The sequence below is a fragment of the Poecile atricapillus genome, chromosome W, assembly GCF_030490865.1.
Source record: "Poecile atricapillus isolate bPoeAtr1 chromosome W, bPoeAtr1.hap1, whole genome shotgun sequence".
Classification (NCBI taxonomy): Eukaryota; Metazoa; Chordata; class Aves; order Passeriformes; family Paridae; genus Poecile; species Poecile atricapillus.
The window spans coordinates 100,553,815-100,580,674 of record NC_081288.1 but is presented as its reverse complement, the minus strand read 5'-3'; the positions used below and the strand labels follow the sequence as shown (position 1 = coordinate 100,580,674).

The following is a 26,860-nucleotide window of genomic DNA, read 5'->3' as shown; positions in this document are numbered from 1 at the left end:
GGAGGTGCCCCACTGGACGTGCTGTTTGTGAACAGAGAAAGACTGGTGGGTGATGTAGTGGTCAGAGGCTGTCTTGGGCACAGCGATCACAAAATTAGTTTTTATTCTTGGGGAAGTCAGGAAATGGGTCAGCAAAATTGCTTCCTTGGATTTACAGAAGGTAGACTTTAGCCTGTTTAGGAGACTGGCTGACAGAGTCCCTTGAGAGGCAGTCCTGAGAGGCAGTCCCGAAGGGCAAAAGACTCCAGGAAGGTTGGACATTGTTCAAAAAGGAAATCTTAAAGGTGCAGGAGCAGGCTGTCCCCATGTGACAAAAGATAAGCCAGCGGGGAGGAAGAATGGCCTAGCTGAACAGAGAGCTTTGGCTGAAACTCAGCAAGAAAGTTTATGACCTTTGGAAGAAAGAACAGACAACTCAGGGGCACTACAGGGATGTCATGAGGTTATGCAGGGAGAAAGTTAAAAAGGCAAAAGCCCAGCTAGAACATAATTTGGCCACTGCTATAAGAGATAAAAAAAGGTTTCTTGCAAATATATTAACAACAAAAGGAGGACCAAGGAGAATCTCCATCTTTATTGAATGCCACAAAGGATGAGGAAAAGGCTGAGGTACTTAATGCATTCTTTGCCTCAGTTTTTAATAGTCAGACCAGTTGTTCTTGGGGTACTCATACTCCTGAGCTGGAAGACAGAGATGAGGCAGAATGAAGCCCCCATAATACAGGAGGAAACAGTGACCTGCTGCTCCACTTAAACACACAAGTCTGAGAATCCACCCAAGGGTGCTGTGGGAGCTGGCAGAAGAGCTCACCAAGCCACTCTCCACCATTTATCAGCAGTCCTGGTTAAGCAGGGAGGTCTCAGATGACTGGAGGTTGGTCAATGTGATGCCCATCTACAAGAAGGGCAGGAAGGAGGATTCAGGGAACTACAGGCCTGTCAGCCTGACCTCGGTGCCAGGAAGGTCATGGAGCAGATCATATTGAGTATGATCACAGCACATGCAGGACAAATGGGGGATCAGCCAGCATGGGTTTATGATCCTTCACAAGTTCAGGATCAACTGGGAGTTTTTTCATTTTCACAGGCATGGTCATCTAGCTCAGGACACTGAGGCCACCCTGGTCCATCACCAGTGTTGAAGACAGAGGCAATGAATGCAATAAACACATCTGCCTTGTCTATGTTCCTGTTTGTGAGGTGACCATCCTCATCCTGCAATGGGCTGGTGTTATTTCTACACTGCCTTTTGCCATTAATGTATTTTAAACTCTTTTTATTGTTCCCCACAGTTCTGGCAGCTTCAACTCTAGTTGAGCTTTGTCCCTACAGTGGCAAGCAGCATCTCTGTATTCTTCCCATGTAATCTGACCTTGCTTCCACTGGGCATACACCTTCCTTTTTAGCCTTATTTCCAGGAGAAAAACCTTGTTCAGCCAAGCCAGCCTTCTGCCTCATCTGCTTGACTTCCAATATTTGGGAATTGCCTGTTCCTGTGCCCTTAAGAAGGGATGTTTAAAAAGTGACCAGCACTGATGGACCCCAAGACCTGCAAAAACATTTTCCCAGGAGACCTTGCTCACTAATTCCCTGACCATCCTGAAGTCAGCTTTCCTCGTGTCCAGGGTTGAATGGAGGTTCAAGACTCCTGAGTCTTGAGACTGTAGCATCTCTGAAAATACCTGGTCAATCTCTTGCTTATTTGCTCAGATACTATGTAGCCTATTGACTTTCTCCTGTAGTTCCTTCATCTGGTGACACAGCTCCTCAACCACAACACACCTGTAAAAACTCTTTGTTAGCTCTAGCCTCATGGAGAGGCATCAGACACTTCTGGCAATCTGTGGCCTGGATAGCTGCATGCACCATCAATAGGTCTGGCTGGCTGGAGGCCTCTGACACAGCTGGTTCAGTGATTCCCACAGCTGCAGGGGAATGAGCTCTATGGTGTGTTTACAACTCAAGTGAAGAAGCTTACCCTAGTACACTAATAAGACTGGGGATGAAAAGATCTGTTTGTGCTCTTTTTCACCAGCTATTGTGTCTGTCTGCTGCCTCTATTTGCTGCTCCCAGATAGTTGGACAGAAGCCCTTTCTGCTTGCCCTGCCTGTGCAAACTGCCCTGCAAACTGCTGTGCCACACCTGTTTGCCCACTCCTGTTTGGCACTCTCCTTAAGAGACATTTAAATCTCCTGCACTGCTTCCAGCAATGCTCCATCTGTCTGATTGGTTTCTGAGGGCTTCTGGGTCCTGACAGGGTTCAAGGCTGCTGCCTGGATGTCCCTGAGCTTGAGAACTCCCCCGTACAGTTCAATCTAACCCTGACCCCCAGATTTACCTCAGTCACCTCTGCTACTACTACTGCTGCCTGCTGGGAGAGAGAAGAATAAAATGCAAGAAACAAGTGATGCGCAACACAATTGCTCACCACCTACTGACCGATACCCAGCCCATCCCAGAGCAATGATCTGCCCCTCCCAGCCAACTCCCCTCAGTTTATATACTGGGCATAATGTTCTAGGATATGGAATATCCCTTTGGCCAGTTCAGATCAGCTGTCCCAACCATGCTCCCTCCCCACTGGCAGAGCAGGAGACACTGAAAATTGTGAGACGGGGTAAACACTGCTTAGCAACAACTAAAACATCATTGTGTTATCAACATTATTCTCATCCTAAATCCAAAATGCAGCACTGTACCAGCTACAGAGAAGAAAATTAACACTATCCCAGGCAAACCCAGGACAATTTGCTTATAATCTATGACTGTTTAGCTCTATAAAGAATTTATCCACTTAACAGCAATAAAACCTTTTCTGGAGTGGTATTTCTGAGATAGCTGCAGAGTTTATCATACAAGAAAAGAATTTCTGATGTGTTTGGCTGCCATAAAATAAAAGGGATCTTAAAGGAAAGCCCATTTCTCAAGGCATTACTGATTTACCCCCATGAATGGGAGACTAGAATTGAGTCCCCTGTGTGATCTCTCTCATCTGTGGCAGGATGGATTCTCAATGTGGATAGGGTTTAATTTTCTACAAAAAACACTACTTACAGTTTGCACTGCACTGAGGTCTTTGATCCATACCTTTTTAGAGTTCAACTTTTAGTTTTACCCACAAGTGCTTTGAAACTTTTTTTTAATATGCATAATATGTTCTTAAGAAATCATTTGATCTTTGCTGTAGGATATTGCTGGGCAATCCATTCAAGTGTTCCTGTGAAATTATGTGGATCAAGAAATTTCAAGAGACCAAATTCTACAGAGAAACTCTGGATTTATATTGCATAGATGACACCACCAAGAGGATATCCTTGCTGGATATGAAGGTTCCAAATTGCGGTAATACTCTTTAAACATAAAGTCATTACTAAGATAATATGAAAAAGGAAAAATAAGCATGCCTTTTGACAAGATAACAACAGTGCTGCTAAAGGAAAAGGTTTGGGGGGGCAAATATTAACCATTCACTGGTCTTTTATGACACAAGGAATAATTTTGAGAACTTTACATAAAGCCTTTTTTTTTTCCTTGAACGTTTAAAAACATATTCAAATGCAGGAAAACAGAAAATCAATTACAGACAACACACAAGAATTATATAAAAGGCATGTGCCTTTATTTAACAAAATAGTACTTCCAAGCTGAACGGACACAAGATTTTTCTTACTTTTATTTTTTTCAGATATCTAAGGTTAATGAAATCCTTCTTTTCCTTCAAAAATACAAACTCTACTGCTAGGACTGCAGGAAAGAAATACAGAAAAAAACACACCAACTGAAAAAGTGAACAAATATCTGGTTTTCACACAGATAAAACTCTTTGCATAGCCTATGCAAAAGAGACATTGCAAGCTTAAGTTTGTAGCATTTTGCAGGATATTATTTTCAGTTATCTTATAAGGATTTGGAAATGGTGGAAAAACGTTCAATATAGCCAACAATAAGGCCATACCCTTTGGGTTTTATATGCAACTTTGATTACTGTATGTAGTTCTGGGACAACTAGTAAAATATTTCACCTGATACTTGAAGAGATCCTGTTCCTCTGTGGGTGGGGGCAGAGCTCAGGTGTTTCTGATATGATGTAAAGTCTATCAAAGTCTGGAGTTTTTTTTTAGTGGGATGGGATGATTGGGTGTTCAGCAGTAGGCAGATAAGAAGAGTAGGGTTTCCTTGTGGAGGACTGATTTGGATTGGAAAAGCTGTGAGCAAAGGTGGATGTCAGGAGGAACAAGAAAATTTTACTTTTCTTCCTTCCATCATTGCCTACAGAGCACCCTTCTCTCCACTGGCTATATGGAGGGTGCAATGCTGATTGCAGCCACCGGCAGGTTAGAGCCATAGAGGGGACCTGCTGTGGATCCAATATGTGCTGCATTTAATGACACTAATACATAACCTGTTTTGGTGGTCTTATGTACTGCAGGGTCTGATCTACCTGAAATGAGAGATTATACTGAGTTGAGCTAAATTGACCTGACCAGCTGTTCTGGCTGAATGGACTAGAAGGTAGATTCATCTGCCAGGTGTTGAAAGGTCTCCTGGTGGATTGAAATCAATTGATACAAAATTGGAGTGGCAGCATAGCCTCTCTTAATGTCCTTGCCTGGCATGTCTAGAAACTACTAGGTAACTAGGATTTTCCTTTGAAAACTCTCAGTGTTAAATTCCCAGAACTAAATGTGTGAGACATTATTTCTCTCTCAAACTTTTTAGAATCTGCAGCCCCAGCACATTTGTTTCTGACTTCTTGATGCTATGTACATGCATATGTGTACATGTGTACATTCTGTGGACATAAAAATATTTGTCATGAGTCAGGAAGGTGGCACTTCAAACTAGAGGGGGAAGAGGACGAGGAAAGGTGCCCTTGACTCTGAACATATATGACATTCATACTGAAGTATCAGAATGTGGAATTTTGCATATGAGGAATGAACACAGCTTGTGTTCTGGAAGATATCTAGTGGGTGACATCCTTGTCCATGGCAGGGGAGTTGGAACTAGATCTTTAACATCCTTTCAAACCTAAGCCATTCTATGATCCAATGCATGGCTGGTATTAGCTGTTGCTTTCAGCACTTCTGTACATATTTTCTTTATTTAAAAGCACAAGACAGTTTCCAAAAAAAGCACCAATGCAGTTGGTTAATTTAATTTCTAGCATGGTCTGAGAGGCTAGTAAGTAGAACTGAAATTGAGGATGAAACCCATTTTAGCTCCTTTGGATGTCACGAGAAGTTTTAGGCATGCAGGTCTTTGTGAATTTTATTAATGAAACATTTTCTAATTTTCTCTTCAGATTAAATAGTCAATCCCATGTCTGATTTGTTGGTTTTTTTAATTTAATTTTTTTTTTTAGGAACTAAGCAAACATACTCTTTTTTCTTTTCTTCATAATGTAGTAAGTAGCCAGTATATTATGTGGTAAAAGTCTTGATGATAGGACACCTCATTAATAAATCTCTTCCTATGAAGCTGGAAGAGACCACTGTGGTTTCTTTGTCATAAGGCTCTGTTTTGTAGATAATTAATGTGAAAATTAGGAAGATAATTTAATTACTCTTTATAACCCCCCCTGCAATGAGCAGAGATCTTTCACTAGACCAGGCTGTTTAAAACCCCATCCAACCAGACCTTGAACACTTCCAATGATGGGACATTGACAACTTCTCTGGGCAACTTGTTCCAGTGTCTCATAACCTCATTGTAAAGAATTTCTTCTTTACGAACAATCTTAATCTACTCTTTTTTAGTTTAAAACCTTTGTCCCTTGTCTTGTCACTACAAGCCCTGGTAAAAAGTCTGTATTTCTACAGCCCCTTTAAGTATTGAAAGGCCACAATATGATCTTCCCTAGAGACTTCTCTAGGCTGAACAACCCCAACTCTGTCAGTCTTTCTTCATAGAAAAGGTGTTCCAGCCCTCTGATCATTTTTGTGACCCTTGTTTGTAGCTGCTCTAACAGGTCTATCTTCTGCTGGAGACCTAAGAACTGGATGCAGTATTGTCTTAGTTTAAGACAATATTAAGAGGCAAACACTCTAAAATTAATTACCTCCTCTTTAGTTTTAACCAATCCCTTTCCACCAATAAGGAAAAATTAATATGAGTAGATATAAGTGAAAAAAATAACAGTTTATTAAAAAGCTAAATAGCAACAGGCAAAAAATAAGACTAATAGTCACAAAGTTGCTGAAATCTTGCAGAATCCCCAGGAACAAACTCAAAATGGAGTGACCCCTTTCCCCAAGATGTGACCCAGGTCCCAGGTGACCATGCAGTCTTGGATACAAAAGGGAGATGATGGACAAACCCCACTAATCTCAACCTTCCCCCTGGAACAAAAACAACCCCAGGAAGGTAGAAGCTTATGAAGCAGTTCTGGTGGCAAATGGGAATTACCAGCATGTGTGCGGTCAGTGCTGCTGCTCACTGCTGCCTCCTGCCAATCACTGGATTCCAGTGGTGTTGGTGGTGCTGCTGTTTCTAAACTATTGGTGTTTTAGGGGGTAGAAACTGTTTCCCCAAGCACCAAAAATGGCACCCCCCCCCCTCCGGCCCCAACCAACTCTGGCTTTGCACTGCCAACAGGTGTTGTAAAATTCATTCAGAAACAGTTTTTGATTGTGAAATGCAGCTTCTCAAGTTGCTACTGTTGCCACTAGAAAAGAGCATGAAGGGGAGCCTCCATCCACACTATCTCAGCTCTCTGGGAGAGCAACAGGGAAAGGCAAAAGCCAAGAGGAAAACAAGAAAAACCTAAGCAGAGCCTCTGCCTTGAGTAAAAGCCATGAGGTAAGAGAGAGGTTTCCCTGCATGCTCTGACTTTAAAAAGACTGGGGCACTTGTCAAGATGCTTCTTGTCGTAGGTGAGAGTGGAAGCTTCAGACAAAGTTTATTAGAGAAGCACTGCTGTTGAGTATTGAGAGACCACCAGTTTATTCACCAGCCTTCACAGAAGTAATCGTGAACACCGTTTATTTCTATCTTTAGCACACCTTTTATAGGGTTTTACAGGGTCCACGGGCAGAGCAAGCTACTATTGGCTAACACACACAGGTTCACATTTTTTTTCTCCTACACACAAGGATATTGTTTTGCTTTACTCTCTCTTCTGCAGGAAGGTTTCAAGGACTTTAGCCTTTAATATCATGACTTATTCCAGAGGCTGGTTTGTGCAGACAGGCCTTTACTAATATATAAAATATATCAACACTTGAGCCATTAGGTGAACAAAGGACCCTCTTGCTTTCTAAACTCCTTTTCAGAGAGGAGTCTGGGTGTGGCTGAATCCAGTCTTAGCCCCAGACTAACAATGGTTTAAGAACTTTGTCCCACAGGATTAAAGATGTCAAACCAGATATATTTATATTAAATGAATTATTTATTATGACTAATGATTAGACAAAAGAGCTTAATCAGAATTATTTACAACACAGTATAAAAGCTAAAACTACTAGTAGTGTATAGTATAGTGCACTATAGCAAAGCAATTATATTAAAGCTAGCAAAAAGAAACAATTATTAAGTAGAGATTGATGAAACTCACCATACCAACACTCATGGACAGATCTGTTTCATTCAACCTTGAGGAGTATCCTTGGGGCTGTCCCCTACCCAAAGGAGGAATCTCAACACACTTCAAGAAGGAATATGTTAGAAGAACTTACCGTATGAGAGTGGACTGGACTTTTAGCATATAAAGTGACTGACTGTCAGTCACATCTCAAATTGCCTCACTGTCAGGTTAATTTGTTAATTTGGGGTTGGTGAGCAGACTGGTTTTATCAAAATTCAACACCAAAACAGCACATGACTTCCCCCTCTTGATCTACTACTGATAGCCTTGCAAAATAGGGCATTGTCCAAGTGGCTTGACCACATTCCAAGGCAGAGCATCCTGATACACCTCTGGATGGTATCCCTTCCCTCTAGTGAATCAACTGCACAAATCATCTTGGTGTCATCCACAAATTTGCTGAGGGTGCACTCAATCCAACAGTTTTTCATTGATAAAGTATGAAATAATATTCCTCCCAGTACCAACCCTTGAGGGACAGAACTTGCTACTGGTTTCTACTTGAACATTGAGCCACTGACTGTAACTTTTTGGATGCAGCTATCCAGGCAATTCCTCATCCATCTAATAGTTCATCTGTCATATCCATATCTTTCTGAATTAGTGACTAGAAGACTGTGGGCAGGACCATAACAAAGGTCTTATACCAATCTAGGTAGATTATATCAATACCTTTTTCCTTGTCCACTGATGCAGTCACTTCACCATAGAAGGCCACTAGATTAGTCAGGCATGACTTGCACTCGGTGAAGCCCTGTTGGCTGTCTCTAATCACCTCCCTGCCTTCCATGTGTCTTGACATAACTTTCAGGAGGATCTACTCCATGATCTTACCAGGCACAAAGGTGAGGCTGACTGTTTGGGAGTTCCCAAGGTCCTCATTTTTACCCTTTTAAAAATGGGCATAATGTTTCCCTTTTTCCAGTCACTGGGGAATTTTCCTGACTACCATGATGATATGTGGAATAAAGAGACTCTATAACTAGCAGAGTAGTTATAAGAGCAGGTATGAATTTATTCAGCGTTGAGGTGCATGGGGATATCTCCTCCAAAAAGCATGCACACCTTTTTGATTTGGTTTTCTCTTTTTATCTTTTACAGACTAGGTTTACTCGATACGCCTAATACATATTCATTTCTTAACTCCGCCTGTCTTCACTTCATATTACAATTAGCTCCGTGCCCCTTTCAGTCTTTTGGCCACCTTTTGGGACTTTAAATTCATTCTTTCTGGCTTAGGGTCCGAGGAATCTCCTTTATCCTGTGGTGCCTTTGTCTTTGCATCTTGTTTGTGTATTCCAGCTCCTTATCTTATCTTGCAGTCTGACCCTTTTCCTGTTCTTGTCAGGGTATGGTTTTTGTCAAACACTTCTTTTAGTTAAGCATTTCTTTCTAATTCTTAATTTCTCTGTTTCAATGACTTTTCAAATATGATGGAAAATGGATTAGCAACTAAATCAGCCAATTTCTTCAGGACCTTGGGATGCATGTTATTCTGTCCCATAGATTTCTGTATGTTCAGGTTCCTCAGGTAGTCTCAGACCTTATCTTCTCCTATAATGGGAGTAACTTAATTCCTCTATAATTGCCTTGAAGTTTAGGTATTTGAGAGATGTGGAAAGAGATTACCTGTGAAAACTGTGGTAAAAAATTTGTTGAGTACCTCAGCCTTCTCCCCATCCATTATTACTAGTTCTCCTGTCTTATGTTATGATGTTTGAAGCACTATTTTTTCCAAATGCATTTGGAATGTATTTATGTATGATGAAAATTGCTGGATTCTTTTTAATTTTAAAATTAAACTTAATTACTATGTCAAAGGTTTTTTAAGTTGCATATACCACAGTAGTATTAGTAGAGCCTTCTGCATAGAGAAATTATGTGCTTTTCTTTTGCCATTTTCACATTTCCTGGTCATTCATATAGTGTGTGAAAAACGAGATTCACTTAATAAATTATAAAAAGTTTAATATAAACAAAAAGACAATTAGAAGACAAAGGAAATAAAGCAAAGGGTTAAAACGGCCGGGTGCCCTGGTGGGTTGCCAGGAACACACCTGGTATCTCGGGAACACTCTTTTTATCCCCTCCTGCTGTGAGGGTTTAATGCATATTCTAACTTTTTCAAGAAGTATTTAGCATGTCCCCTCCCTGGTTCCGCCTATTTAGAACATGCTCTGTATGGTTTTTATTTCTGCTGTTCAGCACTATTTTTGCTGGTCATCATTATTCTTGCTGATGAGCATTATTTTGAGTTTGGTTTCCTCTCTTCTGCAAATGGTCACTGTTGATAACAGTCTGGGCCTCTCATCCTGCCTTGGTGACAGCTGGGCTTCACAGCACATCCTTCCACTGCTGCCACTGGCCTGGTCCTGGCAGCTGATAACAGCTTGGCCTCTATTGTTCTTCCGCTGATAACAGCTTGGGCCCCACTGTCTTTGCCCTCTGGGGTTTCCTTGCTTTGTACTAGGAGATTACTTTAAGCTTAAAACTTGTTAGCAAGAAAAAAAGTACATACATAGCCAAAAAGTATTTAACATATAATATTCATCCTAATACTTGCAAAAGCCAATATCACAATACAGATTTATAACAAGTGTGTCTGCCTAGACCTTCCTCCTTGTTTCTGGCTCGTAAATAGCATTAGAAAATTAAGAAAGAGAAGTAAATACTTTGTTCTCATTACTATTTCTGTAGGTAATGGCTACAAGTGCCACTGGCGTGAAATTCCTGAAAGCAAGTCATATCCTATGTTTGGGGTAAGGTCACTCTGAAGTCCATTAGTCTTCTGGAGATCACCTGGGGCTCACTTAATCCCGGGTATCAGTGTTACAACCAGCCCCAGATGGTGAGGGTAACCCAGGTTCTTAATAGATGCCTTGGGGCAGATTAGAGCAAAATGACACTGAATGATTAGTATTTTTATATATATATATACATATATATTTACATATATATATATAGAGTTTATTTTAGAACAATTTGGTTGCACAGGAAAACAAGTATGCAACCATTTTGGTTGTTACTATATATAGTAATATAGCAATATAAAAGTATAAAATAACACAACAAAATGTATAAGGAAAAGAAAGGATGAATGTAGAAACATAGTCACCACCCACTGGATCTAGCAACAAGACTTGATTGTTGCAATTTTGATGTCTGTTGATCAAAGTGAAGGTCACAGTCCTGTCAAAGTGATCTCAATCCATCAGAGGTGGGGGGAATTCACAGAACTCAGCCATTTCATGAGTTCTATATGCTAAAATTCATGTGAGAATACCCAGTACCTCCTCTAGGGCAGGGAGTTTTACACCCTAAGTGTAAGCAGTTACAGCTGCCTTGAGTCCATTATGACCCATTATAGCCCATCAGCAGAGATGAATACCTTCAGGCTACATGTGAATGTCCCTGATACTTCCGAAGCAGGGGAGTTATCACAGCTGGGTTCAATTGAGTAAGGACAAAGAGACAGTACCTGCCTCTCAGACTTTCTCTCTTTCCTTATCTCCTTCAACACCCAGCTGTAGGCTGAGGTGGCAGGTGTGCACACACTCTGCACTTGGGTGGTTACTTTGCACATTGGTAGCTTGCCCCCTAATTGTTTGGGCCATCAAGCATTCCAATCTCTCTTCCAGTATCACTTGTGGATACATTCTTTTCCCCAGACCTGGGATGACTGGACAATAATACCCCCTTTATCCATCTCAAGTTCCCATCACAGTCCAATCTCCAGTTAGTAGGCATATTTAGGGAAGGGTAGGCTTTTGTGGTCAAAGATGAACAGCTGTTTCTTTGCTATAGTGGGCAAAAGTCCTTTGATTATTTTAGCAATGTTTAAGTCGTTAATCATTTCAGTCCTTCACACTGCCCTGCTGCTTAAAGAATCAATAATTTATCTTCTGCTGCTCATTCCAATTCTTCTTCACAGATGGTGGTTTTCATATAGTGGACAGGAGAAAAGAGAGAAGAAAAAGAAAGAGAGTTGGTGCCAATCATTGTCCAATAGAATCTGATTACCAAAATGAAAAGTAAAACAGTAAGCATCAAGTGAATAATCACAGGGTGTGATTGATGGGATACAACATAATCTGAATAGCTAAAATTACATCCCTCAATATTTGCAAAGTAACAAACACAGAAATCAGGATATAATTTTGACACAAACCAAAAATTATGGCTTTACTCTTGGTGAGGTCATAAGTGAACATGTTTGGTAGCAGGTAGTTACATGGGAGCTGGTAAAAAGCTTTCTTTTATTCTCTTATTGTGACATTTTTCTTTGTTTTGTCCAGATTATTTAGTTCACCTGTTAATATCTTTGAGAAATTTAGCCAAATTATCATAAATTTAAAGCCTTCCAAGACAGAACATGGAAGGTTAATACATATAATACATATTTGTATGATTCTAAATATGCATAAATTCTTGTACTAACTCCCAGGCTAAATTTAGTTGAGTTCCTTGATTCTCAATTGGTTGAGACAGAATTATACATACATAAATTTTTTTTTCCACATAATTCTTTTTTAGTAAAAAGACAAAATAAACTTGGCAAAAATCAACAATGCATAAAATGATTTGATTAAATTTGGTGTTCCAACAAGTCCCTTGTGATAAAACCAGAAATCACAAGTATTAATAAACAAATAATACAAGCAATTATGAGGGCAATTAAAAGTTTGATTGGTCCCACGCAACTTCATCTCAGCTGTTAGTCAGTTCGTGTAAAAATAAAAGAAAATTTAGCCCACTTCTGACCGATTATTAAAAAGAAGAAAAAATCCCACAAGTGTTGCTTCAATGGGCCTTTCCATGACAAGTAGCTACCAATGCATTACAGTTGACCAGGGTTTTTAGAGTGAGTTGCACCTGTCCCACAAGAGGGTAGGTTCACTAATACAGGTTGGCCTGGATAATGGAGTGGGTTTGCAGGAATTTTATCTTCCCTTTTGTCTAGTAGAATAGTGGGATATTCAGGGCAGAATGCTGTAATTCAGGGACCACCATTTATTCCCCACCAAATATTAATTTTGGTGACTGCATCAGAGACTCGGGAGGCCCATCCAGAGTTATGAGGCCTTATGGTTTGCTTTACGAGCCCATTGGTGCATTCCACAATACAAATTGCTTATGGATAACATGGAGTGTGAATTCCTTCCTCCTGAGCTCACTGCTCTACCACCTCAGCAGTGAAATGGCTTTGATTGTCTGATTGGATAGACTTCAGTTGGAACAGGCAACTGAACCATAATTAGGGTTTTTACAGTATTTTTTCCCATAACTCATTGCACTGCTTCAGCCAGAGTTACTCCTGATATTACCTTATCCCCAACCAGTACATATTGTTTTCCACCAGAAATTTGGATGGGACCGATGTAGTCTACCTGCCAGGTATTGTACAATTCCTTGTTATCTCTCAGTTGTAGTGGTGGATCCTTCAGTGGATCATGATGTCAGCTGAGTGTGGCACAGGGTACAAGCAGAGGTCACTGTGTTGCATAGTTCACTGGTCGCCCTCTACTGACTGGTCTTTAAATAGATCTCCGTTTCCTGAGTAGCCTCTTTTTACATGTAACCATTCCAACACATGCTCCCACTTTTCCTCTTCTCCCCTGTTATGAACAAGTGTTTAAGATCACTTAAAAAATCACCAGCAGAGGTATCAGCAAAAACCAGATTTAATATTAAATGACAGCACAGCCAAGTTTGTTGGCAAGATTCACTCTACTACTAACTAGACACTTGTGGTGGATTTCAGCGCTGGCTAAAATCACCAGTGCACTTATTTCTTGCTGTGAGATATGGATTAGGAGAAGGGTAAAACAGGCTTAAAACTTAAAAGGTATAAAGAAACTTTATTAACAGGACTACAAGAATAAGAAGCATAAGAATAAAACTTCCAAAACACCTTTCCTCCCCCTACTCAACTTTTTTCCTTTCCCAACTGACCACATAGAGACAAAACCTGGGATGGTAAAGCAGTACCAACTATACAATAGTCTTTCATCAGTTCTTGTAGGGAGAGGAGTTTTCTCTTGTCATGCCATCGAGACTTCTCCACAAGAAACAGTTTTCTCATGGCTTTTCATTTCCACGAATAGCAGCCACCTGGGCAAAAAGGTCTGCATCATGAAATTTCCTCCCATTTTCACAGCCCTCCTAGAGATGTGTCCATGGGCCATGAACTCATGGGGTATTATTTTAAGGATGAGCTGTTCAAAGGCAAAGGTTCTCTTCATCCCTCTGATCATCTCTGGAAACAGAGGTTTTCTTCTTCTCTCCCTGGGGGTAAAGAGTCTTCATCGCTCTCATCTCTCTCTCTGTTCAAGCATCTCATGGGATCACAGCTACTCTAACATCTGCTTGACTTCATCAATGGATGCCTCTGCTCAGATCTAGTTTGAATACTTCATCCCCCCCATACTGTCTCAAGAATTAAAGGAGATATTTCAGTATATCATTGTCCATCTCCACAGCCCTACCAAAAGAATATTTCAGCCCCATTCAGCATCTCCTCATTCTCCTTCCATCTGTCCTGGTTTAGGGCAAATTTGGGAGAAAACCTCCAGTGGGGCTCTCCCCGGGAAGCAAACCCACGTGGCCCTTTTCTCCCACCCCCCAACCAGTTTGGGAAGAGATTTCTCTGGGAGAAGTGGAAAAAACCTGTTTATTTAACAGGCACAGCACTACCCAGCACAAGAATGAACAATATCAAATTACAAAACCTCTCGCCGCTCTGAAGAGATGACAAACTTCAGAGGGTCTCTTTCCTGTGGGTGTTCACTCTGTTATCAATCTTTCTGGCGCTGGAAAATGCCGCTGCCCAGGCTGGGCTCCCGGTAGTCCACGGGTGCAAGCTCCCAGTGCTCGCCAGTCCAGAGCAGGTTTGATCTGTTTCAAGGAAAAGGGAAAGAAAACAGTCCAGGAAGACCTCTCTGCTTCAGCTAGTTGGAAAGCCAAGGCGATCTGTCCCTTGTCTGTCTGTGCTGTAGTCAAAACCCCATCCCGGGGTGCAGGGGGAGCAAGTACAGTCTCTGATAACAGACTCAGTGCTTCTTCTCTACTCACTTTTACTCTTAGATGAAGTTTTAGGGATATAAAACCTATTTCTGGGCTAGGTGGATGAATGGGGATACAATTTAACATCACACTCACCCCAGGACACATCTGAGGCATGACTCTTTCTTTATGGACCTTGGTGTTTTCATGTTGTCTTTCTACATGTCGTCACTCTTTTTCTCTCTCTGGAGAGAGGAACAAGGTCTGCAGGTCTCATCTGTGTAGTGAAAGGTTTAATATCTTGCCCAGTGGCCACAGCAGTCACAGTATTGGATTTCAGGCTGTGCTGGGCCTCTCCCTCTATCCAGCAGCTGCTTGGAGGGGGGGCACGGCCTGGAGCCGTTAGTGTGGGCTGGGCGGGGGGGGGGGGGGGGGGGGAAGCTTAGTGTTGGCAAGCTGTCAGCAGCCGTGGCCTGGCCCAGCCTGGGGCCAGGGCCCCAGAGCCTCCATCCCCTACCTGGGAGCCACTGGGGTCCAACCCAGCCTCCCCCAGGCCACACAGGCCACAGGGGGGAGGGGGGCCAGCTCCATTACCTTCTGAGGCCAGAAGCAAAGAGAGAGAGTTCCTGGGTTTGGGGTTTTTAAAATGTGGACATCACAGAGGCGGATCTAATTTCTAAATGGTGCAAAACGTTGTTAGTTCTCAGAACTAGCCAGCTATTGGCATGTCCTAGGCACAGAGGAAGCTCCCAGCAGCTTCTCTTAAAGAAGTCACTTCTGTGGGTGGTTTCTTAATTTCTTCCCCAAATATCAATCAGTGTGAAACCACCACAACAATTAGGGCACAACAAGGAAAAACAAGCAACAACAAAACAAACAAAATCCAGGCAATTGAAGTAATCTCCCTTTGCCCCCCAAAGTAATCCTGGCTAGCTCTGTCGAGGGGGGGGTCAGGGAGGTTCTTCACGACCAAGAAAAAGACCAAAGGGCTGCCTCTCCCTCCGGGGTAACGGAGGATGTTTATTCTGGCTGGCTTTCAGGGGGGAGAAGAGACCGGGAATCCCTTTCCTGGACTCTTTCAAACCTCGGCAGAGGGGCGAGGAGACATATAACACCAACCAATGGAATAACATTTCAGAGACAGGGAGGGGAGGGGAAAAACACGACACAGCTGCAGGGAGGGTTTACACAGAAACTAAGTAATTCCCAGAAATATGCACTACTACATCTCCACCTATTTTGTAATATAAAATTAAATGAATGGTAACGAGTTTATATGGCTTACCGACCTGAAGTGGCCCACCAATTCCCATTTGCGGGCCGGTGAGGGTTACTCCGGTCTGCCAACTCTATATGGTTGACATCTGAGGTAGCTGAGATTAGCTTAATTATGCTTCTGTACAGTATTTTGCTTAGCACTCCGAACACTAACACCGTAAGCAAAACAATGGCTAGCAGCTACAGAATAGTTTTCACTACTGAAGCCCACCACCCCAAGAGTCCCCAGTTTTTAAACAGTCCATTGAACCAGTCATCTGCTTCTTGCTTGACTTGTCCGATCATGCTTTTCATCTCTCGGAGCGTGACATGGATGTTAGGAGCTTTCGATGTCAGATTCATGCAGCAGAGACCCTCGAACTCCTGGCACTTGTGCCCATGGAGCAATAGGAGAAAGTCTATTGCTGCACATTTTTGGAGTGTCGCCTGCCTGGTAACTTCCTCATCTTCCATGAGGGAACTTATGGCATTAGATGTTAAATTCGCTTGTTTTACCACCCAGCATTCTAGGTGTCCCAATTCACCTAGGGCTTTGGCTGCAGCTACCCAAGGAAGGAAAATGGATGCAGCAATTCTTTTTAATTTGGACCAATGGAAAATCTCTGAGTCACAATTTACATCTAATTTTGCAACACTTCTCTTTTGAATTTTTTTAGTCAAATTGTTTTTATGGGTCCTCTAGCCAATTAACGTTTGATTGGGTGCTAACAGTAATAGACGCCCTATGGTACACAGCCCTCTGAGAAGACGGGATGGAATTCCTGCCCATGCACGGTCCCCACAAATGAGGAACAGTCCTTTGGGGAGGCTTTTGGGATGTGTATGAGCTGAGGAGTGCACTTTGATGTAGCTTAGCACACGGCACCACCTTTTTGCTGTGAATTCTTCTCGATGTTGTACTATATGGTGGAATGTTTCTTTATGAGTTGGAGGACTGACCCTAAAGTGTACACAGTATAATGCTGGAGAGGAACCCAGTAGCTCTAACTCCTGGGGTTCCTGGATTGCCTTAGGAAAATGTGGCAGCCACTCTTCAAAGGGGTTTCTTAACTCTGCTTCTACATGAGTGCTGTGTAGTTTATTACCTGCTTCAAGAGTCAGTGTACTAAAGCTGTGTGTGAATTCATCATGCTGCAAAGGAATTCCTACCAGGCAGGTAGACATAGGATTTTTCGCTGCTGCAGTAGATAGACATATGTTTTCTTGCTGGAGTGTTTGTGCCAGGGTCACCCAAATGTTCTAGCATGGCTGTGGGACAATCCAGGCCGCTGTCAGGCTGCTCAGTGTGAGCAGGATGACAGCAGGGTTAAGGCTCATCATGGATTTGAGTAAGAGGTAGGTTATTTCTAAAAAAAAAAGGAAACAGACATTTTTTAGAACATATTCACAGTTAAAGTATGCAGGTCAGAGGCTAGAAAGGTTTCTTCTTGCTCTCTCCAGCGGTGTCTTCTCTTGGAAGCAACAGCCACTTGCTTCTCTTCTCTTCTTGCTGGTGTATTGAGAGCTCCGCCAGCTATTCACCAGTCTTCACAGAAGTAATCGTGAACGCCGTTTATTTCAATCTTTAGCACACCTTTAATAGGGTTTTACAGGGTCCGCGGGCAGAGCAAGCTACTATTGGATAACACACACAGGTTTACATTTTTTCTCTTACACACAAGGATATTGTTTTGCTTTACTCTGTCTTCTGCAGGAAGGTTTCAAGGACTTTAGCCTTTAATATCACGACTTATTCCAGAGGCTGGTTTGTGCAGACAGGCCTTTACTAATATATAAAATATATCAACACTGGTGCTGGATTCATTGGAACAAAGAGTTTTACCCATTTCTGAGGAATCCATCGGGGGCCTGAAGGGGTGGATACACACGCGTAGCCACGCCCCCAGGTGTCAAGATCATAGGGGCCCTTGGTTTGCCAAGTTTCAGGGTCCCTGATTAAAACCGGTGGATGCTGTGACAATTAAAACTGATCACCACTGTTAAAATGCCGAGCCACAGGAGGATTCATGTTTTCAAATGAACAGTTTAGGAAGTTAATGGTAAACAGAGCTTTACAGAGTTTCTGTTGTGAGGGCATCCACACTGTCTCGCTACCTTGCCTGGCTAGGACTTCTTTGAGCGTCTGATGTGTACACTCGATTACAGCCTGACCTGTGGGGGAATGGGGGATGCCAGTTTTATGTTCCACTCCCCGCTGCTGGACAAATTCCAGGAACTCCTTGGATTTATACGCTGGGCCATTATCTGTTTTAATTTCTTTAGGGATTCCCAATATGGAAAAGGCCTGTACTAAGTGTTGTTTAGCATGTACAGACTTTTCTCCAGCATGAGCAGAGGCATACACTGCTCCTGAGTATGTATCAATGCTCACATGTACATACTTAAGGCGACCAAAACTGGGGATGTGAGTGATATCTGTTTGCCACACCTCACAGCTCTTAAGGCCTCGGGGATTAACTCCGATGCCTAATGATGGCACTGCCTAGAGCTGACAATTGGGACAGGTATCCACAATGGCTTTAGCCTGATCCCGTGTCAGCTGGAACTGACGAATCAGTCCTGGCACATTTTGATGGTATTGCTGGTGACTTATTTTTGCCTGTTGGAACACATCTGGGAGACGTACCTTTTCGGCTGGGGCAGCAAGGGAGTCCGCCTTCAGGTTCCCCTCAGCGATTTCACCTGGCAATGGGGTATGCAACCTTATATGCATCACATAGAAAGGTTGGTCTCTATTCGAAACCACGTAAATCAGTTTTGAGAGCAATCTAAAGAGATGTTCATTCTCAATGTCCTTGAGAACTGCCTGTTCCGCTCTGGACACCACTCCTGCTACGTAGGCTGAGTCAGTAACCAAATTAATCGGTTCTGAAAATTTCTCAAAGGCTCTCACAACCGCAGCCAGTTCACGTATCTGGGGTGACCCCTCTACAAACTCAACATCAGCTTCCCAAAGCTGAGTCTGTGGATTTCTCCAAGTCATCACCGACTTGTGGGATGTCCCAGATGCATCAGTGAACACTGTGAGAGCTTTGAGTGGCCTTCGGCTCCTTTTCTCATGAGGAATGAGATCAAATTCCTCATGAAACAATTTGTGTGATGGTGCATGAACTGAAATTTGCCCACTATAGCTGTCCAGAGTTAACTGGAGGTTAGCATTGCTCTGCAGCAGATGCTCAGACATCTCTTTGGTCAGTCTCTCAGGGGAGTTTCTGCCTTCTCCAGAGAGCCTGACTGGGAGGTGAATACACATAAAGTCACAACCTGCCAGTTCCCACAGCCTTACCCTGGCCTTTTGAATCAGCTGAGCCATCAGCTCTTGTGGCTTGGTGATAGTTTTGGGTCTTTGATGGGAGAGGAAAATCCATTCTATTATTAAGAGTGAATCTCTCTGCCCCTCGGCCCATTGGAATATTAACCCATGTAGATGTGGCAATTTCCTCAAGACAATAAATTTGAAAGGCAGCTCCAGTTTGAAGCGGTGTGCCTGTCTTTCTGTCAAGGCCTTTTGTGCCTTTTCAAGTACAGTTTTTGCTTCTGGAGTCAGCTCCCTGGGAGACAGTAACTCTCTCTCCCCTTTCAATAAATTGAGTAGGGGACTCAGGTCTTCATTTGTGAGTCCTAGCCATGGTCTGACCCAGTTTAGTGACCTGCATAGGGAATGGAGATCTGCTAGAGTTTTAGGATTACCAATGATTTCCAATTTTTGTGGAACAACAGTCCGTGCAGTAATTTCCAGGCCCAGGTATTTCCAAGGTGGCATCATTTGAACTTTGTCTTCCTGCAATTGGAATCTAGCAGAGGTTAAAACTTTAACCACTAGGTCAAGGGTGTCTTTCAGTATGTTGTTATTGGGACAGCATATTAAAATATTGTCCATGTAATGCAAAATGATGGCCTCTCTCTTTTCAGCACGCACTGAGGACAGCAATGACCCCACATACCACTGGCAGATGAAGGGGCTGGTTTTCATCCCCTGAGGTAGAACTGTCCAGTGGTACCGTTTCATTGGAGCTTCCCGGTTAATTGTAGGAATGGAGAAGGCAAACCTTGGTGCATCAGCTGGATGCAGGGGAATTTGAAAAAAACAATCTTTAATATCCAGTACTGCTAATAGCCAATTTTGTGGTAACATAGTTGGGGATGGCATACCTCGTTGGAGAGACTCCATGTCAAGTATTTTTTTGTTTATTTCTCTCAAATCTTGAAGGAGGCGCCATTTATCTATCCCTGGCTTTTTTATTACAAACACTGGGGAATTCCAAGGGCTGGTTGTTTCTACTATGTGTCCCTTGGCTAATTCTTTATCCACCAATTTTTCTAGCGCCCCGAGTTTTTGTTTGCTGCGAGGCCACTGATTCACCCAAATTGGATTATTATCTACCCAAGATAGCTTTTGGACAGGACTCTCTACAGTGGCCTCTATCAAAAATCCTGAGGTGTTTCAGGAATTGTTAATTTCACCCCCCACTGGGACATGGTGTCTCTTCCCCACGGGGGGCACTTGTAGTCAATAACAAAAGGTCGGACACTAGCCAATCTTCCATCCGGGCCTTCAATCTGGATGATATCTTTAGCAATTTTAGCCAGTTTCATCCCTCCAACACCCTATATTTTTCCTGCCACCGGTTGTGGTTCCCAATGTGAGGGCCACACCTTCTCCAGTATGATAGTCACATCTGCCCCAGTATCAATTAACCCTTCTACATGGAGATGTTCTGATGTATGTGTTAAATTACATCCCATAATGGGCTTATCTTCACCCACTACTTCTGCCCCGTAGACTCATGGTGCTTTGTCATCTACTGGGACTTCTGTTGGAACAGGGATCACCTGGGCTATTACCTGCCCTTTGTCTATATAGTAAGGTGGTTGGGGGCAGCTAGCTAAGAGAGTGAGATGTGTTAGGTCTCCCTTAATTGTCTTGGAAGCCACCTCAATCTCTATTGGTGTGTGTGCTGTGTCTCCAATAACAAAATACCTACTATCCAGTCCAGCCAGGTCTTGTAAATTATCCTGCAAATCTACTCCAATGACAGTCCAACTATCAGATCTGAAACAAAAAGCTTTAGAAGTTACAAGTCTGAAACACTTTTGCGGTTGCCAGACCTTATTAAGGAAACGTTTTTCACAACTATATTTCTGCAGTTTTTCATCCCCCTCCCCCCTTTTTATTAAAGGACAGAGATTGGTCTCCGCTTCATTTATGTCTGCGCGCCGAGCGGGTAAGCGCTGAGACCTAAGTTTTTTGGCAAGCTGGTATCAGTGTGTTTCTGTTGTTTTAAGGGACAGGTTTTAGCAAAATGTCCCGGTTTTCTGCAGTGAAAACAAATTCGCTGTTGCTGGTCAGACGTCATCTGTTCACTCCTTGTCTCAGATGAAACTGCAGCAACAGGTCTTTGGGTGGTCCAAGGAGGTCTCTTTTCCTGCGAAAACATCTCTGCTTTCCTCGCACAGGCTTCTGCCATCTGTGCGAGTGTCGGAGGTAGTTCCATTGGCAAACCTAGAATGACTCTATGGCAAGACTCATTAGCATTTCTCTGAGCAATTTCCTTGATTAATTCTGCCTGTACCACGGGGTCTTCTACCTGATGGGAGACTTGTTCTCTTAATCGGTCTAAGAATTGTAGGAATCCTTCTGAAGGCATTTGTTTTACATTAATATAACTACCCTTAGTCTCAGCTGTTGGTAGCTGGGTAAAAGCTTTTTCTGCAGCTGCAGTGATTTTATCTAGCACGGCCTTGGCAAGGACATAGTTTGGTCCTCAGGTTTTTCCCATACTCCTTCACCACATAAATGCTCAAAAGTAATAGGATTATTTAATAAATCTACATTTTGGTGATTGGTTTTTAATAATTCAACTAGTAGGCTTTTTAGAAATCGTTTCCATGTGTTTTCCCATAAATCAAATTCAGATGGTGTAAGCAAACACCTAAAAAGATCTTTAATATCTGTAGGAACTAAATCATTTGAGGTTAATGTTGTTTTAACAATGTTTTTAAATATTTCACTATTACGGCCAAATTCTCTTTGAACTTTGCAAATTTCTTTTTTGTCTTGGTATGAGAAGGGCTTGTAATGCCGGTTCTGTGGTCTTGTTCCAGTAAAAGTTACTGGAGCAGCAGTAGGGAAAAAGGCTGAGTCTCAGTTTCCTGGTTCCCCATTCCCGGGAATTGTATTGAACCAGCAGGCGAGAGAGGTTTGTCCTGCCTGGGAACCGGGAAGGCTAGCATTCCCCCATCCCCCAGGGGCACCGGGTGGCTCTACAGGGGGAGCAGGCTGAGGGGATCCACCCTCCCATCCCCCAGGGCGTCCCCTGGGGCCATGAGGGCAGATTGCAGCAGCACAACCACACCTGCCTTTGGAATGTGGTGAGGCAACCTCACCTCCCTGCTCGGTCTCGGCCCCGCCCCCCGGACCGTGGGAACTGGGAGGGGCTCCACCCCTCACCCCTGGCCCGGCGTAGCCCCCAGCCCCGCCCCTGGCTCCCGCCCCATTTCCAGCCCCCCGCCCCGTCCATGCCCCTCGCCCCGCCCCCGTCCCGTTAGAAGCAGGCAGAGGGGAGGGGTTATGGGCAGGGAGAGGCTTGGGGGCGGGGACCTGTGGGAGGAAGGGGTTATGGGAGGGGTGGGGGAGGGGGAAGGAGAGCACATGGTCAGCGCCATGATGGCCTGGCACATGTTTCTGAGTAAGTTCAGTTGAGCCCCCCCCCTCCTTGCAGGGAGGATTTTAAGCTATGCTTTTCGGGGTTTTCTGCGGGGAGGAAGGGATATGGGAAGGAGTTTTCATCTGCCTGCACAAGGCAGATGGGGTCAGTACAGTCCAGGGATTGTCTGAGCCCTGAGAGACAAGCATCTGGAACTTTCACAGAATATGCTTCAGACACACCCTCTGACTGGGGAGCTGAGGGAAGGGGGGGGGAGGGGAAGGAGCCAAAGACTTTTCTAGCCTTTTCTCGTGTTTTTGTAAAATTGCTTTACGAATTAAAAGGAACAGTGGGAGGTTTTTACCAGCTGTGCTCTCCCCCAGTTCAACTTGCATAGTGAGTGTTTGTCCAACCTTTTCCCAGTCAGGCAGGGAATCAATATTCAAATCCGGAAAATGCAAAAAAACCCATTTTATTAATTTCTTCAGCTTATTTTTTGAGAAAGTGATATTTCCAGCCTTTAAAATATTCTTAATATGGGAATATTTATTCCTTTGCTGTGTAGAAAAACGAGAACCCATGGCCGATATTAAGGCTTTACTACACAGACTGGTCTAACCTTTTTTATCACCGAGAAAAGCAGAAAAGATCCAAACTGCGGTCAGAGTTTAAAAAACACCACGGAGCCCAGGACGTGCCGCCAGTAATTCCCCCCCCACACACCACGTGTAGTGCCATGTGGGCTCCCCTGATCCCGATACCGGGGAGAGGCTTGTCTGGCACCGGCACCACCACCACCACCGTGACTCGCTAAACCCCACAACAACCGCCGGATCTCCCGCACCTCCCGTGCCCCCCCCCCGGTACCTGTTTCCTGAAGGACACGGCGGTGTTCCAAAAAAAAAAGGTTCTCGGTATGGGTTGACTTGTGTTCTCAGCGAGCTACGAACTCGACCCCCGTCAGTAAAGACTGCGGGGTAGGTGACATTTCCTAGGCTTATTAAAACACCAGTGGGGTGTTTTCCAGCCGTCCCGAGGGGTTCTGAAGCCTCCACAATGGGCGCCACCTGAAGTAACCTCCCTTTGCCCCCCGAAGTAATCCTGGCTAGCTCTGTCAAGAGGGGGAGTCAGGGAGGTTCTTCACGACCAAGAAAAAGACCAAAGGGCTGCCTCTCCCTCCGGGGTAACAGAGGATGTTTATTCTGGCTGGCTTCCAGGGGGGAGAAGAGACCGGGGTTCCCTTTCCCGGACTCTTTCAAACCTCGGGAGAGGGGCGGGGGAGACATATAACACCAACCAATGGGATAACATTTCAGTGACAGGGAGGGGAGGGGAAAAACACATCACAGCTGCAGGGAGGGTTTACACAGAAACTAAGTAACTCCCAGAAATATGCACTACTACAGGCAATCAAAACAGAAATTTACTGAGAACTATCTGGGGTGGGTGTGTGTGGGGATGTGTGTGTTTAGGTGCGTGTGGCAAAAGGATAGTGAGGGTGTGTTGGTTTGAAAGCAAACCAGTGGGAGAAATGACCCCCACACAAATACTTTGAGAGAGATTTCAGGTCAGAGTTACAACTTAACAGAAAGATTGCAATAAATGCAACAATACAGAAGAACTGGCCTAAAGTCACAAAGTCAGAGTACAGTCTGGCACACTGTTGGTCAGGATGGTGGTTGCAGTCTAATTAAGCAGTTGTTGCAGTCCTGTTGAAGTGTTGGTTGCAGTCTTGTCAAAAGTGGTGGTTCTGTGGAAGGTCTGGTCCTCTGGGTTCTGGTCCTCTGGGTTCTGGTCCTCCTGTGGTTTTGTCAAGTAATGATGGTGGTGTCTCAAGTCCTCCATTATATACAGTCAGGTCCAGGCAGGAATGTTCAGTACGTCCCCCAGGGTGGGGAGTTTCACAATGGGATGATGTAATCCTATGAGCCATAGGATATTTTTATGAGTCCTTGATGTCCTAGGTTGTTACAGTTGCCTATTATGCTGGTGCAGTTGGGCCATTATTGACCATTAGCAGAGATGACCCCCTCATGATGGATCAGTATCTGTGTTGGTACTTCCCTGGAGGGAGTTCTCAAGGCTGAGTCATTTGTGAAGATAAACACTACCACACCTCAAAAGGCTTGCCTCCTCTTGTTTAACACCTGAGTGGCCTCATTGTAGCCTGAGGTCTCGGGTGTGCACTGGGCAGCTACTGTGAATGATCCATTGTCGCTAAAGGACATGAAATGATTCACACGAACGTCTCTCAGTGTTAGAACAGGAAAAAGGCAACTTTATTCTCTGACTCCAGTATTTATAGATTCTCGACAATGACCAGGGATTGGATAATTAAGTTACCACCTTCCCAAGCACACTGGTCATTCAAAACATCCATCAAAAGACGTTTCTTAGAAGGAATGTGATAAACAACTTATGTTTATAGATCTTTCATGGGAAAGTAACTAAAACTATGAAAACATTATCAGAAGGCTTTAAGTTTCAGGGCGACAACCCATCATTAACAGTTCATCAGAAATTACGTAGATGGGAGTAGAATATCCCATTTGGTTACACCCATATTGGCACTCGTTCTCCTGTAACCATGACAGAGGGCAAGCATAAAAAGGAATATGGCCTAAAAGCTTAGCAGCACTCAAACTTAACAGTATTTTAACTTATACCTTAAACCTAACAATTTAACAAAGGAACAACATTTAACTTATACCTAACTTAACTTATAACTTAATATTAACAATTTAATAGAGGACTAACACTTAATAGCATTTAACCTAACTTATAACTTCGAAGATAAATTTAGCAACTTAGTTAAAAAACAACACTTAGCAGAATTTAACTTCGTTTATAACTTATGATTTAACCTTACTTCCAGGCCTAACTTAGATATCTAAGGTACTTAAACATCTAAGAAAGCAACATTTCTCCCAGATTTGCTATAGCATGTGCACACATTTATGGACACAGAGTCAGTGCAAGAAAGGTACCTGTGAAAAATTCCCCTCAAAGGTAACTGAACTACTCACTTTGTATGCCTTTGCATCTCTTCAACAAGCAAAGGGTTGAGCCTCAAGGAGTGGGGGTGTCAGCCCAGGACTCGTCATTGTTCAGCAATCCTCTGAGTATAGCAAACTTGAGAGCTCACTGGCTCTGAAAGGCATCCCACTCAGAGAGAGGTTGCTGTCACAGCCTGCTGTGGTCCAGAAGAGCTCCAAGGGTCTCATTTTGGACCGTTGTTTATATGGTTGCAAGAGAGTGGGCTTTAGTCATAACAATGCTTCATCCTGGCCACAGTTTGGGTCAGCACTTTCTTTGAAAGTGTGAGAGCAGGGATGTTATGTCATTCAGGGAAGAAAATTAGTCAAGGTTGTTCATAAAGAAAACAGGAGCTCATTAAACAGCACCAGTTTCTGGGAGCAGACAGTGATTCTGATAAGCTCAAGAAGAGCTGAGCCCAGGTGCTACTCATCAAGGCTGAGGGCTAACAAACATTTCTCAGATCGCAGTGCAGCCTGGAAAAAGGGAGGTGGGGGTACCATCACATCCGCCTATTGTTATTTTAGTTAATCATGTCAGTGAATCTACTTGATTATTCAACAGGTATGTGGGGTTATTCCCTGTCTGGTGTGCAGCAACCCACCCCACAAGGAATGTTTTTTGTTTGGCAATATTTAGGATCTCCTTCAATTTTTCACATTGGTGCACTGATATTCAATTTACTTTCCATTGATTCTGTTCCCAAAAGGGAGTCACTCTTTGAATACTGCATGTGAGAATCTAACTTCACTCTTTAAAATTTTTAAAGGTTTAATAAGGGGTAAAAGGAACAGTATCTAGTACTGGGGTGCCTGTCAGACTGCCAGAAGCACACTGTTAGCTTAAAACAATTTTCTTATATACATTTTTCATTACACTGGTTACATATATATTCATAAGGTTATACATATTCAAACATTTCTATGAGTTCTTTTATTTGTTCTCGGAATTCTTTTAGCTTTGTTCGACCCTTGACCTGTGTACAATAGTGATTTTTGGGAGTCATGTATGTCATTTCCTCACAATGTATATGCCATTTCCTCATAATGACAGACAGGGGATTATTGATGGCCACAAGGTTAGGAGCAGGATTTTTTTCACATCCTTTTTCTGATGTTATCTGTGTGGTTCCTTCAATGTTATCTAATCATACAGACAGTTTTAGCTATTTCTAAGTTATTCTTACTATTGTCAGATAGTTACAAAATAAAAGCATCCTGCAGAAGTTAACATATTTTGCAAAAACCTAAACTAATATATATATATATCATACTACTATTTATATGCATACAAAAGCTGACAGATTATACT

The 26,860-nt window shown here is 43.1% G+C and overlaps 1 protein-coding gene across 1 annotated transcript in view; it reads left to right on the top strand.

Moving 5' to 3' along the window:
* LOC131591640 (BDNF/NT-3 growth factors receptor-like) overlaps nt 1-26,860 on the top strand; it is a 660,084-nt gene that overhangs the window by 72,554 nt on the left and 560,670 nt on the right. The window contains exon 6 of the mRNA XM_058862552.1: nt 3,189-3,343. Within this exon, the coding sequence (XP_058718535.1) occupies nt 3,189-3,343 (155 nt within the window). The remainder of the gene's footprint in view (nt 1-3,188; nt 3,344-26,860) is intronic.